This window comes from Dipodomys ordii, unplaced genomic scaffold (assembly GCF_000151885.1).
Source record: "Dipodomys ordii isolate 6190 unplaced genomic scaffold, Dord_2.0 Scaffold132, whole genome shotgun sequence".
In the NCBI taxonomy this organism is placed as follows: domain Eukaryota; kingdom Metazoa; phylum Chordata; class Mammalia; order Rodentia; family Heteromyidae; genus Dipodomys; species Dipodomys ordii.
In genome coordinates this window covers 4,399,361-4,411,839 of record NW_012267348.1, presented here as the reverse complement: position 1 = coordinate 4,411,839, position 12,479 = coordinate 4,399,361, and the positions used below count along the sequence as shown (strand labels likewise).

The 12,479-nt window shown below is 38.2% G+C and overlaps 1 protein-coding gene across 2 annotated transcripts in view; it reads right to left on the bottom strand.

Moving 5' to 3' along the window:
* The window catches only part of Sfmbt1 (Scm-like with four mbt domains 1), a 77,056-nt gene that overhangs the window by 60,738 nt on the left and 3,839 nt on the right, over positions 1-12,479 (bottom strand). Inside the window, exons 2-3 of one of the 2 annotated variants that reach the window (XM_013030788.1) lie at positions 6,985-7,031; positions 2,324-2,418 (exon numbers count right to left, since the gene is read on the bottom strand). In XM_013030788.1, the coding sequence (XP_012886242.1) occupies positions 2,324-2,404 (81 nt within the window). In that variant the 5' untranslated portion in view covers positions 2,405-2,418; positions 6,985-7,031. The remainder of the gene's footprint in view (positions 1-2,323; positions 2,419-6,984; positions 7,032-12,479) is intronic. The other variant, XM_013030787.1, reaches the window with a different exon arrangement.

The following is a 12,479-nucleotide window of genomic DNA, read 5'->3' as shown; positions in this document are numbered from 1 at the left end:
GAACCCAGGGCCTCATGCATGCAAGGCAAGCGCTCTACCACTGAGCCACCTTCCCAGCCCAGATTGAGTAATTAATAAACAAAAATTTATCACTTTTTTTTTCCAGTCCTGGGGCTTGAACTCAGGCACTGTCTATGGGCTTTTTTGCTCAAAATTAGCACTCTACCACTTGAGCCACAGTACTACTTCTGGCTTTTTCTGTTTATGTGGTACTGAGGAATTGAACCCAGGGCTTCATGCATGCTAGGTAAGCACTCTACCACTAAGCCACATTCCTAGCCCCTCATTTACAATTCTGGTAGCTCAGCAATCCATACATAAAAGCACCAGCAATTCAATATCTGATGAGAACTACCTGCTTCAGAAGTGGTACATTCTTGCTGTGTCATCACAGCAGAAGGAAAAAAGCAAACTCATGTCCCTTTTATAAAGGTACTAAGGCAATTCAGAAGAGTAAAGGTCTCAAAATCTAAACATTTCCCAAGTGCCACACTTTTTCATTGGGGATTAGGTTTTAATGTTTGAATCTGAGGGGTAGTAAAGAGCACAACATTCAGATCACAGCAGAGTTAATCAGATTAATAAGATAATAGGGAGAACTCAGTATGACATAATACCTTTATAAGAAGAGATACTAGAGAACACTTGTGCAGATGCAAATGTGTACTTATTGTGTACACACACTTTCCCCACCCTAGTCATATGTGCAAACGCAGTAAAAAAAAAAAAAAAAGCAGCCATCTGCAAACTAAGAAAAGGACCCTCACCAGAAATTGACAATGAATTTTCTATCTTGCCAAAGAACCCTAGTGTATCCCATGTCCCTTCCTGATCTAATTTCAGAGTATCTGCTCTTACCTCGAGGTCTTTGATCCCTTCCATCAGAAAGAATGACATTGCCCCATTTGTAAGGAAATGGAAATACTCAGAAAAAAAATCATATATGCCTAGAATAGTACTAGCAGAGGATCAAAATAGTACATATCACCATATAAAATGATATTAATCAAAATGAACTCCAAGAGTTTTTATTTATTTTTTTAATGTACTATGTGAAGGTTTTCTTTTTCCTTCATTTTTTGTTTTTTTTCCCTTTAGTTTATACATTGTTGCCACTGCTTTTTTATTTTTGATACCCTATGTCTTGTATATATCTTTATCTGATTTGGTGAAGGGAAAGGGAATAAAAAAAATAGTGAGACTAATGATAAAGGGTGAATCAATGCAACAGCAATACTCACAAGACACTAGGTTGGAAATGAACTTTACAACTTGGGGAGGAGGGAAGTCAGGGGTTGGGGGAGGGAAAGTGGGAGAAAACAAGGGAGAAGTAACAATATTTGACAAGAAATGTACTCATTACCTTACTTATATAACTGTAATCCCTTTGTATATCACCCTTACAATACAAGAGAAGAAAAGGAAAGGAAAAAGAAAAACAAAACCATAAAGGAGCTGAGCCAGATGACTCATGCCTATAATTCTAGCTACTTAGAAGGAACCACAACTGTGGTTCAAAGTTAGCCAGGGGAAAAAACTCTGAGACTCATCTCCAATTAACTACCAAACTCCTGGGCTGGATGTATGGCTTTAGTGGTAGAGCACTAGCCATGAGCAAGATCCTAAAGCCCAGAGTTTAAGACTCAGTACTAAGGGGTGGGGGGAGGAGGGGAACCTACAATAATAAGGGCAAAGATATAAACAATTTTTCAATTTCTGAAGCTTTTTCACCAGAATAAGGACATATTCATAATCACTCAAAAAGAGAAGTACTGTACTATGGAGCAGAAAATGTACAAAAAAAAAGAAGTTTAGGCTTTTGTTTAAGCTCTTTGATATTCACTTGTTTAAATTGTTTGAATGTGGGCACACTAGTGGGAAAGAGGTAGGTGAATGAAAAAAGGGAATGAGGGACAAGTACAGTCAGAATATTCAATATGTGCATGTGATGAAGGAAGTGGGAAACATGAAAAGAGTCAGAGTTGGATGAGGGAGACTGATGGTAATCAAGAAGCACTGAACACAAAGACACACGTCGAACTGAAAGAAGCACTGAACACACAGACACACGTCAAACTCAAACCCCCTTGGTACAACCATTTGAAGTTTAAAAAGTTAATTTTTTTAAAAAGATAATGATAATTGAGTAAAGAAAAAAAATTATAGTATAGCTCATTTTTCTCAACACAGGTAGCAACAAGAGGAAAAAGGAAGAGCCATTCAAATTTTTTCAAATGCTCCAACTTAAAATCATTTTAAACTATTAAACAACATAATAATTAAAAGGGATATAACCAGTAAAACAAACATAGCTATCACTTACATGTTTAAAAGACCCATAGGGAACTGCTGTGGACCCTGTCTCTTCTAGATAATCTTCCCAGCTTAATTCCACTTCTTCCATACCAGATCCAGTATCTGGAATTCAATACAAAATGAAACAGGTGAGAATCCCAACTAAATAAATTAAGAAAGAAATTAATTACAGAATGTTCTTCAATACAAGTTAACTGGTTTTAAACCAAAGAATTAATTGAATCTTGGCTTTTTGTACTTTTTTTCTGCTGTTTACAAGTAGGTGACCTTAAAGTACTGGTTATTGATGCAAAATAGCATTTATCTACCTGTCTTGGTGGCAAGTCATTAACTGTGAAGTTCATCCAAATGGATCATATGCAGCTAATTGAAGTATAAAAATTCAACCATTTAGTTTTCTTAATAGATATTTCAAACAAAAAAAATTCAATCTAATTCTGAGTATATTCCAACTGAGTAAAAGTACGAGTCAATATTTTACCTCAACCCAAAAAAAGATAAAGTCATCCTTGTTTTCTTTCCATTTTTCACTGTTATATCCAGTTCATAAAGAAAGTTTCTATAGGTACTATCCTTAAAATATATGGCAAATTTAATCACTTCTACCTATCTAGCATTATCTCTAGGTCAAAGCCTAAATATAGTAGCACTTATTTTCAATCTAGTTAAATAAGGTCTTAAAAAATCTCTAGGAGACTTAAAAGCCCTATGTGATCTGACTCTCTTGGCCATCTGCCTCCTCTTTCACCCATCAGACTTGCTACTCACTGTATTCAGATAACAGCGAGTTTCCCACCATTTTGTTTGCTATGTTTTATTTTAAGACAAGGTCTCACTATGTATTGAAGTAAAGGGGCCAGACCATGCTAGTCTTAATCCTCTTGTTTCTACCTCCAAAGTGCTAGAATTACAAGGAACTGGGATTAGTTAGGCATCTACCAACCACCACATCCCACATCCAGTTTTCTTGCATTTCTTTCTTTCTTTTTTTTTTTTGGTAGTACTGGGGATTGAACAAAGAGCCTCATACAAGCCTGACAAGCACTGCCTTGAGCCATACCCTCAATCCTTTCATTTTTCCATTTGCTTTTCAAAAAAGGTCTCAAACTTTTCCACAGGCCTTCCTTGGCCTGTAATTTTGCTACTTCTGCCTCAATAGAAGCTGGGATTACAAATGTGTACCACCATGCCCAGCTAATCATGTTCTTTCTCCAAGGTCTCCACATTTGTTCTTCCCTCTGCTCAGAGGCTTATCAGTTAATTAGGATCACACCTCTTCTCAAATACTGCCTCTTCAGAAAAGCCTCCCATACCTACCCATTCTAAATGGGTCCCTATTTCCATTTTCTTTATGGCATTCATTCCTATTTGACCAGTATACAATATTTTTTGTTTCTTTCTGTGTGTGTGTATGTGTGCACATGCTCACGCATGTGTGCCTGCATGCATGCATGTGTGCCCATGTGCATGAATTGCTCCCAGAACTTCAACTCAAGACTTGGGAGCTAGTCCGGAGCTTTTTTGCTTAAGGCCAGTTTTCTACCAGTTGAGCCACAGCTCCTCTAATGGCTTTTGGTGTTTAATTGGAGATAAGAGTCTCATGGACTTCATGCCCAGGCTGACTGAACTGCAATCCTCAGATCTCAGCCTCCTGAATAGCTGGATTACTAGTGTGAGTCACCAGTGCCTGGCACCACATGTTTTTTATCTTCCTTATGGGTCAAAACTCTGAGAAGACAGGAATTTTGTTTTGGTAATTCCAACATCTTTGTCATCTGGACTCAGGTGGTATACAGTAAACAACATTCATTAATTAGACAAAGATTTACATACTCTATTAGTCAATAACAGATTTCATATAAACTGCTTAAGAGAATGTTTCCTTATTTACTAATGTATCCCTCTTCCTAGCACAATGCTTGATACAAAGCTAGTTCTCAATAAACAGTTGTACCCTAGGCAAAGGCATGCTTCCCATAAACACAAGAAAGTAAATACAGGGATAGTCATAACAACACTGTAACAGACTAAAAGCAAACAGTAGAAGTTGTGGCAATACTGCCACAGAATACTGCCACATAATAGCTAAAATGAATGAACTAGTCTTGATATAGATATGTTTCAAACACACCCACACTAAGTAGAAAGGGCAAATGCAGAACAGAAAGTGAAGCTAGAAACAATTTATGCTTCAGAACAAAACAGCAGAATAATTTTATAATTATATGCATATTAGTAAGAGCAAGAAAACAGGAATAGAAAGAATATACATAAACTTCAACAATGATACCTTAGGGATAACAAAAAGAAAATAAATTAGAAGGGAAATACAAGAAACTTATTTGTTTTTTTCTTTTTTAAAAATGGAAATACATCATGGAGCATGGTGATACAGGCCTGTAGTTCCAGCTCTTGGGAGCTGGAAGCAGGAGAATGTAAAGTATAAGGCTAGCCTGATCTAGATAGTCACATCCTGTCTCAAAAAAAAAAAAAAAAATATATATATATAAAACACTAATGATCATACAACTATATCTAAACTATAAACAAAACCATCTCACACACATTAGGATAACTATTAGCAAAGAAACAGAAAATGACAAGTATTGGTTGAGTACTTGGAAAAATTATACCTGTGCACCACTAGTAGGAATGTAAAATTAAAAAGTCACTATAGAAAATTATAGTGACCTAAATTTTTTTTCAGAACAAAAATTTTTAACAGACACTTCTCATAAAAAGCCAAAAGAAATGAAAGGAGGAGCAAAAATATATTAATACTTGAGTGTTCATAGCAGTACTTACAATAGTCAAAAGGTCTTATCCACAGAAGAATGGATATGCAAAATGTTGTACATATACACAATGGAATATTATTTAACCTTAAAAAGAGGAAATCCTGTAGCATGCTACAACTTGAACTTTAAGAATGTAATGCTAATTGAAATAAATAAGCCAACCATATAATACTATATATGATGTCATTTACATGAGATACCTAGAGTAGTCAAATTCATAAAGACAGAAAATAGAAGGGTGGGAAAAGGAGAATGGAGAGCTATTGTTTAATTCACACAGAGTTCTCATTTGTAAAGATGTAAAAAGAGATGTATAGCAGTCTTGAACAAAAAAAAAGAAAAGGAAAGAAAAAAATAAGCGAGAGTACAAGGCCCTGAGTTCAAACCCCAGTACCAGCATATATAGCTAGAGCAAAAATAATTGTTAACATTTAACAAGTAATATGACAAAATTTATATTGCATCTACTTTGATACAGTAAGAAATCAAAACAAATATTAACAATGTTAACATTGATTAAATATTCACAGCAAGTACATCTCTGTTATTTTTTTCATATGTTTTTATGTATGTGAGATTTTTCATTAGAAAAACAAGTGACAAAGACTGCTTTGAGAATAACCTTGGAACTTTAGGCCAACTTCCACTACTAAACATAACCAGGCTGAGTATTCATAGTCCTGAGTAAGTACTTCAGTCCCTTAATCATTATGCTCTTCAGATAGTGATAATAATAATGATAATAGTAGTAGTAGTAGCCAGTAGTAGTGGCTCATGCTTATAATCCTAGCTATTCAGAGAAAAAGAACCAGATCCATTATCCTATGCCAAAAGAGACAAAAAGCTCATGACACCCCATCTCATCAGAAAAAGCTGGCCATGTGGCATCTACACATCTATCATTTCAGCTATGGCAGGAAGTATAAACAGAGAATCTTAGGCTAATCTGGACAAAAAGAAAGATACTGGAAGTGGCGCTGTAGTTCAAGTGGTAGAGCGCTAGCCTTGAGCTGAAGAGCTGAGGGACAGAGCTCAGGCCCAGAGTTCAAGCTCCACTACCAACAAAAAAAAAAAGAAAGAACAATACTACTTCAAAAAATAACTAAAATACAAAGGGCTGGAGGTTCAAGCAGTAGAGTGCCTGCTGAGTAAGTACAATGCTCTGAATTCAAATCCCAGTACTGTCAAATAAATAAAAAGCAACAATAAACCTGTTGGATTAGTCAACTAAATTCTTTCATATATCAAAAACTACCAAAACTGAGACAAAAGAAGACTGATGAACAAATATATGAAATAGTTAAAAAGAAACTCTTTATGAAAAGATGTACAGTTTTTTTCTAATATTAAGAGGCATGCAAATTACAACTATATGAAACATATGTCTGAGTACTTGAGGTAGAACTCAGACTCAGGGCTTTTTACTTGCTCAGTGGGTACTCTACCACATAAGGCTCTTTTTGTATTGGTTATTTTTGATACAGGGTCTTGCTTTATTCCCAGGCTGTGATCTTCCTACTAATGCTTTTCCGTGTTGCCAGTGATGACAAATACATGCCACTATATCCAGTTGTTGGGCTTCTTCTGTAACTAATATAACAGGCAACTGCCACAGTACTCAGACTTTGGCTAAAATGGAATATTAAAAACGTATTCTCAGGCTGGCCTCAATATCCCATGATCCCCCACCTCTGCCTCCTAAAGAAGCTAGGGTTATAGGCCTGTGCCACTGTGTCCAGGTTCAGATTGGAAAACCTTTCAAAGTCTGACAATGTATTCCATAAATGCTGTGATATGACAAGTAAAGCATAATAACAACTCCTGTAAAAGAAAACTAGGCAATATTCAATAAAATTAAATATATTCTTACCTTTTGATGCAGCAATCTCACTTATAGGAATCTATCCCAAAGATATGCTAGCAAAAATACAAAAAGACATATGTACAAAGCTATTCATTACAGCACTGTTTGCAGTACCACAACTGGAAATAATCCCAATGTCCATCAATAATGACCTGATTGAATACATAGTATATCCATTGAGTCTGTACTTTAAAATCAAGACATTTTAGTTTGGCATAGCTGTAAAAAGCAATGAAAATGATCTCTATATACTCAAGTAGAACAGTCTCCAAACTATATTAAATGAAATCACAGTATAGTGTGTGTGTGCGTGTGTGCGCATGTGTGTGTGTGTGTGTGTGTGTGTGTGTGTGTGTGTGTATGTGTGTGTTGGTAGTGAAGAGGCTTGAATTAAAGGCCTGGGTACTTTAAACCAGGAGCCTCAGAACTCAGCCTCCTGAAGTGTCTAGGATTACAGGTATGTGCCACAGGTACCCAGCCCAGAACAGTTTTTTGTTTTGGTCTCATTCCGAGATTCGTTTTTTTTGTTTTTTGTTTTTTTACCAGTCTGAACTGGGCATTGTCCCTGAGCTTGTTCAAGGCTAGCACTCTATCACTTTAGCCACAGTACCACTTTTGGCTTTTTCTGTTTATGTGGTACTGAGGAATCGAACCCAGAGCTTCATGCATGCTAGGCAAGCACTCTACCACTAGGCCACTTTGCTCATTGGCTGATGCTCTACACTTAGCAAGCCACCAACCCCAAGAACAGTTTACCTCTACTTTTTGTATACCATGGAAGAAATAGATGAGTCTGAGTATATGTGTACACACACACACACACACACACACACACACACACACACACACAAACGAAGAATAAATTAGAAAGTAAGGAAAGTGGTTGCATAGGTGGAGGAGAAATAAGACTGATTAATGATATCAGGGTAAAAGTAAAAATCTTGTTATCTAAATTTGACTTTGAAAGTATGTAGATATTTCACATAATTTAAAATCTCAATACTTGGAAGGGTAAGTCAGGAAAACTCCAAGTTTGAGGCCAGCCTGGGCTATATAATGAGTTGCAGGCCAGCTTGGGATGCATGAGACCTTGTATCCAAAAATTAAAAACAGAAAACAAAGAAGAGCCAAGAAAGGGGGCTCCTGTCTGCCTATAATTCCAGCTACTCTGGAGACAGAGATCAGATGGAATATGATTTGAGGCTAGCCTGAGCAAAAAGTTAGAGAGATGCCATCTCAACCAATGAGCTGGCATTGTGATCATAGCTACACACAGTTTAAAGAAAGCCCCAGAATTAAAAAAAAAAAAAAAAAAAGCGAGAACTTTTCTTAAAGTAAAAAAGATGATTATGACAATGACCTGGAAGCATGAGTTAAGTGCTAAAGCACTTGCCTATTAAGCATGAGGCCTTAAGTTCAAACCCCAATACTACAAAATATATAATTGAAAGAAAAAAAATTCAAGAAAGTGCAAATGAACTTAAACAAAAGAGCCTAATAGTTGCAAATCTAAAACCAAACTCAGAGCAGTATTACTTTAAGCCATGTAAAAATATAATTCTTTACGCCTGTCATCCTAGCTACTCCTAGCTGAGATCTGAGGATTGTGGTTCAAAGCCAGGCCAGGCAGGAAAGTCTGTGAGACTCTTATCTCCAATTAACCAGCAGAAAGCCAGAAGTGGCTCTGTGGCTCAAAGCAGTAAAGCACTATCCTTGAGCAAAATTGCCTAGGGACAGTACGCAAGCCCTGAGTTCAAGACTCCCCACCCCCCTAAAAAATTTCTCTATCACTCTCCCTTTCCTCTCTCCCTCCCTTCTTCACCCATCCTATTCTTGGGAGGTAGAGGAAGCTCAAGAGTTCATGGACACCTCATACAAAATTAGCAAAACCCTATCTCAAAAGAAAATACAAGATGGGCACCATTGACTCATGCCTGTAATCTTAGCTACTCAAGAGGTTGAGCACTGAGGATTGTGGTTTGAAGCCAGCCCTGACAGAAAAGTCCATTAAGATGCTTATCTCTGAGCTGGGCACCAGTGGCTCAGGCCTGTAATCCTAGCTACTCAGGAGGCTGAGATCTGAGAATCACAATTCAAAGCTACACTGGGCAGGAAAGTCTATGAGACTTTTTTTTTTCTTTTTTTTTGGGTCCAGTTGTGGGGCCAGAACTCTGGGCCTTGGCGCTGTCCCTCAGCTCTTTAACTCAAGGCTAGCACCCTGCCACTTGAGCCACAGCACCACTTCCGGGTTTTTCTTTTTTGCTTATGTGGTGCTGAGGAATCGAACCCAGAGCCTCATGCATGCAAGGCAAGCACTCTACCACTGAGCCACTGAGACTCTTATGTTAAGTCTGTGAGACTCTTATGTCCAGGAAGGAAGAGAGAGAGGGAGGGAGGGAGGGAGGGAGGGAAAGGAAAGGAAAGGAAAGAAAAGAAAAGAAAAGAAAAAGAAAAGAGAAGAGAAAGAAGAGAAAAGAAAAGAAAAGAAAAAGGGAAACTGGGCAATAGTGACTGATGATGTAATCTTAGCTGCTTTGGAGGCTGAGAATGAGAAGACTGCAGTTCTAGGCCAGCCCTAACAAAAATGTTCAAGAGTCTCCTTCTCCATGGAGGGAAGCTGAACGTAGTGGCATGAGCCTATGATCCTAGTAAGAAGATAAGCCTAAAGTAGTGGATTGCAACTCCATTATAAATCAGTTGCCTGGGCTTTAGAAAGAAGGACCTTACCTCAAAAACAACCAAAGAGCCTGGTGTCAGTGGTTGACACCTGTAATCCTAGCTACTCAGGAGGCTGAGATCTGAGAATTAAGGTTGAATTCAGCCTGGGAGGAAAGTCCATGAAATACTTATCTCCAATTAGCCACCAAAAAGCTGGAAGTGGAACTGTGGCTCAAGTGGTTGAGTATCAGCTAAAAGACTAAGGGACAGCCAGGTGTCGGTGGCTCATTCCAGTAATCATAGCTACTCAGGAGGCTGAGATCTGAGGATTGAAGTTCAAAGCCAGCCCCGGCAGGAAAGTCGAAGTGACTCCAATTAATCACCAGAAAAATGGAAGTGGATCTGTGGCTCAAGTAGTAGAGGGCTAACCTTGAGCTGAAGGAGCTGAGGGACAGTGCCCAGGCCCAGAGTTCAAGCCCCACAACCGACCAAAAAAAAAAGACTAAGGGACAGTGCTAAGGCTCTGTATTCAAGCCTCAGTACTGATACAAAAACAAAACAAAAAACAGGGTTGGAAGCATGGCTCAAGTGGTTGAGCACAAGTCTAGCAAGCACACCAACTTGAGTTCAAACTTTAGCACCATATTTGGGTGTGTGGCCCAAGTGGTAGAGCAAGGTAATAACCAAGGTTCAATCTCCAGTACCATGAACATATGAACCCGCTCTCTCGCTCCCTCCCTCTCCCTCTCTCTTTCTCTTTCTCCCTCTCTCCCATCTCACTTTTCTCTCCCCCCCCTCTTTTCTCTCTCTCTCTGACAGCAAACTTCAGGGAAACATTTCAAAGGCAAGAGTCAACAAGAAAATTTAAATTGCAGACTACTATTTTATTGATAGAATGCTTGCATAATTTTCAAACAACTGCAGGACTACTATAGTATCAAAGCAAATAAGAATATTAACATCATTAGGAAAAAAATTCCAAAGGACAATATAAAGCATAAAATCAAAGAAGTAAAAGTCATGCAATTTTAAATTAAATATAGATATTTACTAATATTAATATCCTATTAGTAAATATTAGTATGAAACCATGTGTTTTTCTCTTCAAAAGATACACATTTTTACCAGACATGGTGGCTCACGCTTATAATCCCTGATTCTTAAAAGGCAGAGATAGGGAGGACATGCTTCAAAACCAGCCTAAATAAAAAGTTAAGAGAAGCCAGGCACCAGTGGCTCATGCCTGTAATCCTAGCTACTCAGGCTGAAATCTGCGGATCACAGTTCAAAGCCAGCCCAGGCAGGAAAGTTCATGAGATTCTTATCTCCAATAAACCACCAGAAAACCAGAAGAGGTGCTGTGGCTCAAGCAGCAGAGCGCTAGCCTTGACCTGAAGCACTGAGGGACAGGGTCCAGGCCCAAGTTCAAGCCCCACAACTGACAAACTGACTAAATAAATAGAGACATCTATCTTGATCAACACACTGGGAATGATGGTGCATACTTGTCAGCTCAGCTACACGAGAGGTCATATGTAGGAGGATCATAGACTGAGGCTGGCCCTAGACAAAAGTGAAAAATAATCTAAAAGTAAAAAGGCTGGAGGTTGACTCAAATGGTAGAATGCTTGCTTAGCAAATATAAAGCCCTGAGTTCAAAATCCAGTATGACAAAAGAAAAAAATAGGTGTTTATTTATCTTTTTTTAAGTTACAAAGAAAAGAAAGGCTTTTTTTTTTTAAAAAAAAAAAAAAAAGCTTAGAGAAATGGCAAGTTCTAAGTTAGGAGCAATACACAGGAGATACCAAGGAATCTTAGGTGCCAGAAAAAGGACTGATATCAAAGATGGATGGTATCTCATCAAAAGAACACAGGATGCCATCTGAAAGAATTCTCACTGGTCCAGAATGATCAATTTGATCATCAAATAAACAATAGCAATAGATTCAAATGCACACACAGGTAATCCAAAAGTTAATAATAAGGCTGAAACAAAACAAATCAACTTCTGAAATGGCAAGGTAAATTTATTTTCCTACAAAAGCAGTAAAAATACTGGCTGGGAAAAAAGGGCTGGGAAGGTGGCTCAGTGGTAGAGCACTTGCCTTGCATGCTTGAGGCTCTGGGTTCGATTCCTCAGCACCACATAAGCAGGAGAAAAAAAAAAAAACCAGAAGTGGCTCTGTGGCCTAGTGGTAGAGCGCTAGCCTTGAGCTGAAGAGCTGAGGGACAGTGCCCAGGCCCAGAGTTCAGGTCCCACACCCAGACCCAAAAAACAAAAAAATAATAATACTGGCTAAAAAGGATATAGGAGCTGGGCATCAGTGGCTCGCTCATGGCTGTAATCTTAGCTACCCAGGAAGCTGAGATCTGATGATCATGGTTTGAAGCCAGCCCAGGCAGAACAGTCCCTGTGAGACTCTAATCTCCAATTAACCATATGTGGTGCTATGGCTCAAAAGGTAGAATACTAGCCTTGAGAAAAAAGAGCTCAGGGACACCATCCAGGCCCTCAGTTCAAGCCTGACAACTGACAAAAAAAAATTATATAGGATGAGCATTTCAAAATTACAGACTTAATAAAGGCAAAGAACTAGAATATCTGTTCAAACTAAGCTTCTGAGCCTTGTTTGATAGTGAGGGTGGCATTTTTAGCTGGAGAAATTATGCTTCTCCTTGTCATTTCAATAGTAAATTTTAGGACTGAAAATAACAAAAAATTTAAAATATTAACAACTCTTTTTTTTTTTTTTTTGTCGGCTGTGGGACTTGAACTCTGGGCCTGGGCACTGTCCCTCAGCTCTTCAGCTCAAGTCGAGCGCTCTACCACTTGAGCTACAGTG